We start from the raw sequence: 1472 nt of genomic DNA, 5'->3' as shown, positions 1-1472 counted from the left end.
ATTTCTTTTTTAAATCACATATAATATATATATATATATATATATATATAATGTATGTATACAGTATATATATTTTGTTATTCTCTGCAGCTGTCTAACGTTAAAAAGAGGCTGTTCGGTTCTTCTGATGGGTCCCAATGGCAGTGGTAAAGTTACCGCGGTAAGAGCAGCTAGCAGGAGGCTGCATCTGCATCTGATCAAGGTGAGCTGTGACTTTCCTGAGTTTTGTGTTTTTCCACAGTTCCACAGAGCATTAAAACATTCATAAGTTGTGTCTTTCATAAGTTTACGGGAAACAAAACACAGTTGAGTCTAGTAGAGTTTAGTAGAACATTAGCATGTTGCTAAGCTAACAAACGCAATGCTCTAATAAGCATAACAATACATAGAATACACAAATATTGAGTGACATTTTAATCATACCATCTAACAATTGTTCTTGATGGTTTTCTGTACAGAATTAATTTGTTGTATATTTTTAGTCCACATTTCTTTATTTACCTCAGAGCTCTGCACATGAAATGCAGGCATGATACTGTGACTATGAATTAAGAATTGGTTTCCCCTGACTTATTATTTTGGTTACTCATTTTAGTTAAAACACTGCCACATTGTTCAAATTTGTGGCCAACTAAATTACGTCAAGGGAGCAAATGTCACAGTGCTGACTCGTGTTATGGCCATATTTAATATTTGCATTTTTTGTCCAAAACAAAACTCCACAGAATATATATGCTTTTTGTCTAGTGTTATTAAAGCAATAAGCCCCGTGAAGCCGTGGTTTACAGTGAATTTATAACAGCTAAGGGGGTTTTAGTCTAACACCCCCTTAGCTGTTATAAATTCACTGTAAACCACGGCTTCACGGGGCTTATTGCTTTAATAACACTAGACAAAAAGCATATATATTCTGTGGAGTTTTGTTTTGGACAAAAAATGCAAATATTAAATATGGCCATAACACGAGTCAGCACTGTGACATTTGCTCCCTTGACGTAATTTAGTTGGCCACAAATTTGAACAATGTGGCAGTGTTTTAACTAAAATGAGTAACCAAAATAATAAGTCAGGGGAAACCAATTCTTAATTCATAGTCACAGTATCATGCCTGCATTTCATGTGCAGAGCTCTGAGGTAAATAAAGAAATGTGGACTAAAAATATACAACAAATTAATTCTGTACAGAAAACCATCAACTTTTAATAAAAACAGTATTCTTCCACCAAACAATGTAGTTCCTCAGAATCAGTTGTGGTTCCAACAAAGTTGTTGCCAAGCAACACACAGAAGTAAACAAAGGTGTATGTTTGTAGAGTAATTTACAACAGATTTGAAAGCGGCTCAACCAATGAATCAAGGACCGGAACTCTCCGTTTTATAATATGTGACCCTGCAGCACAAAAGCAGTCTTAAGTTGCTGGGGTATATTTGTAGCAATAGCCAACAATACATTGTATGGGTCAAAATTATAC

General features: G+C 35.0%; 1 protein-coding gene across 1 annotated transcript in view; it reads left to right on the top strand.

Annotated features, from left to right (window-relative positions):
- pex6 (peroxisomal biogenesis factor 6) overlaps positions 1–1472 on the top strand; it is an 18438-nt gene that overhangs the window by 5548 nt on the left and 11418 nt on the right. Inside the window, exon 6 of the mRNA XM_016488339.1 lies at positions 91–202. Within this exon, the coding sequence (XP_016343825.1) occupies positions 91–202 (112 nt within the window). The remainder of the gene's footprint in view (positions 1–90; positions 203–1472) is intronic.

Source organism: Sinocyclocheilus anshuiensis, unplaced genomic scaffold, assembly GCF_001515605.1.
Source record: "Sinocyclocheilus anshuiensis isolate Anshui unplaced genomic scaffold, SAMN03320099.WGS_v1.1 scaffold345, whole genome shotgun sequence".
NCBI lineage: Eukaryota > Metazoa > Chordata > Actinopteri > Cypriniformes > Cyprinidae > Sinocyclocheilus > Sinocyclocheilus anshuiensis.
Note: the sequence above shows the minus strand (reverse complement) of the source record. Positions and strands in the feature narration are given on the sequence as shown.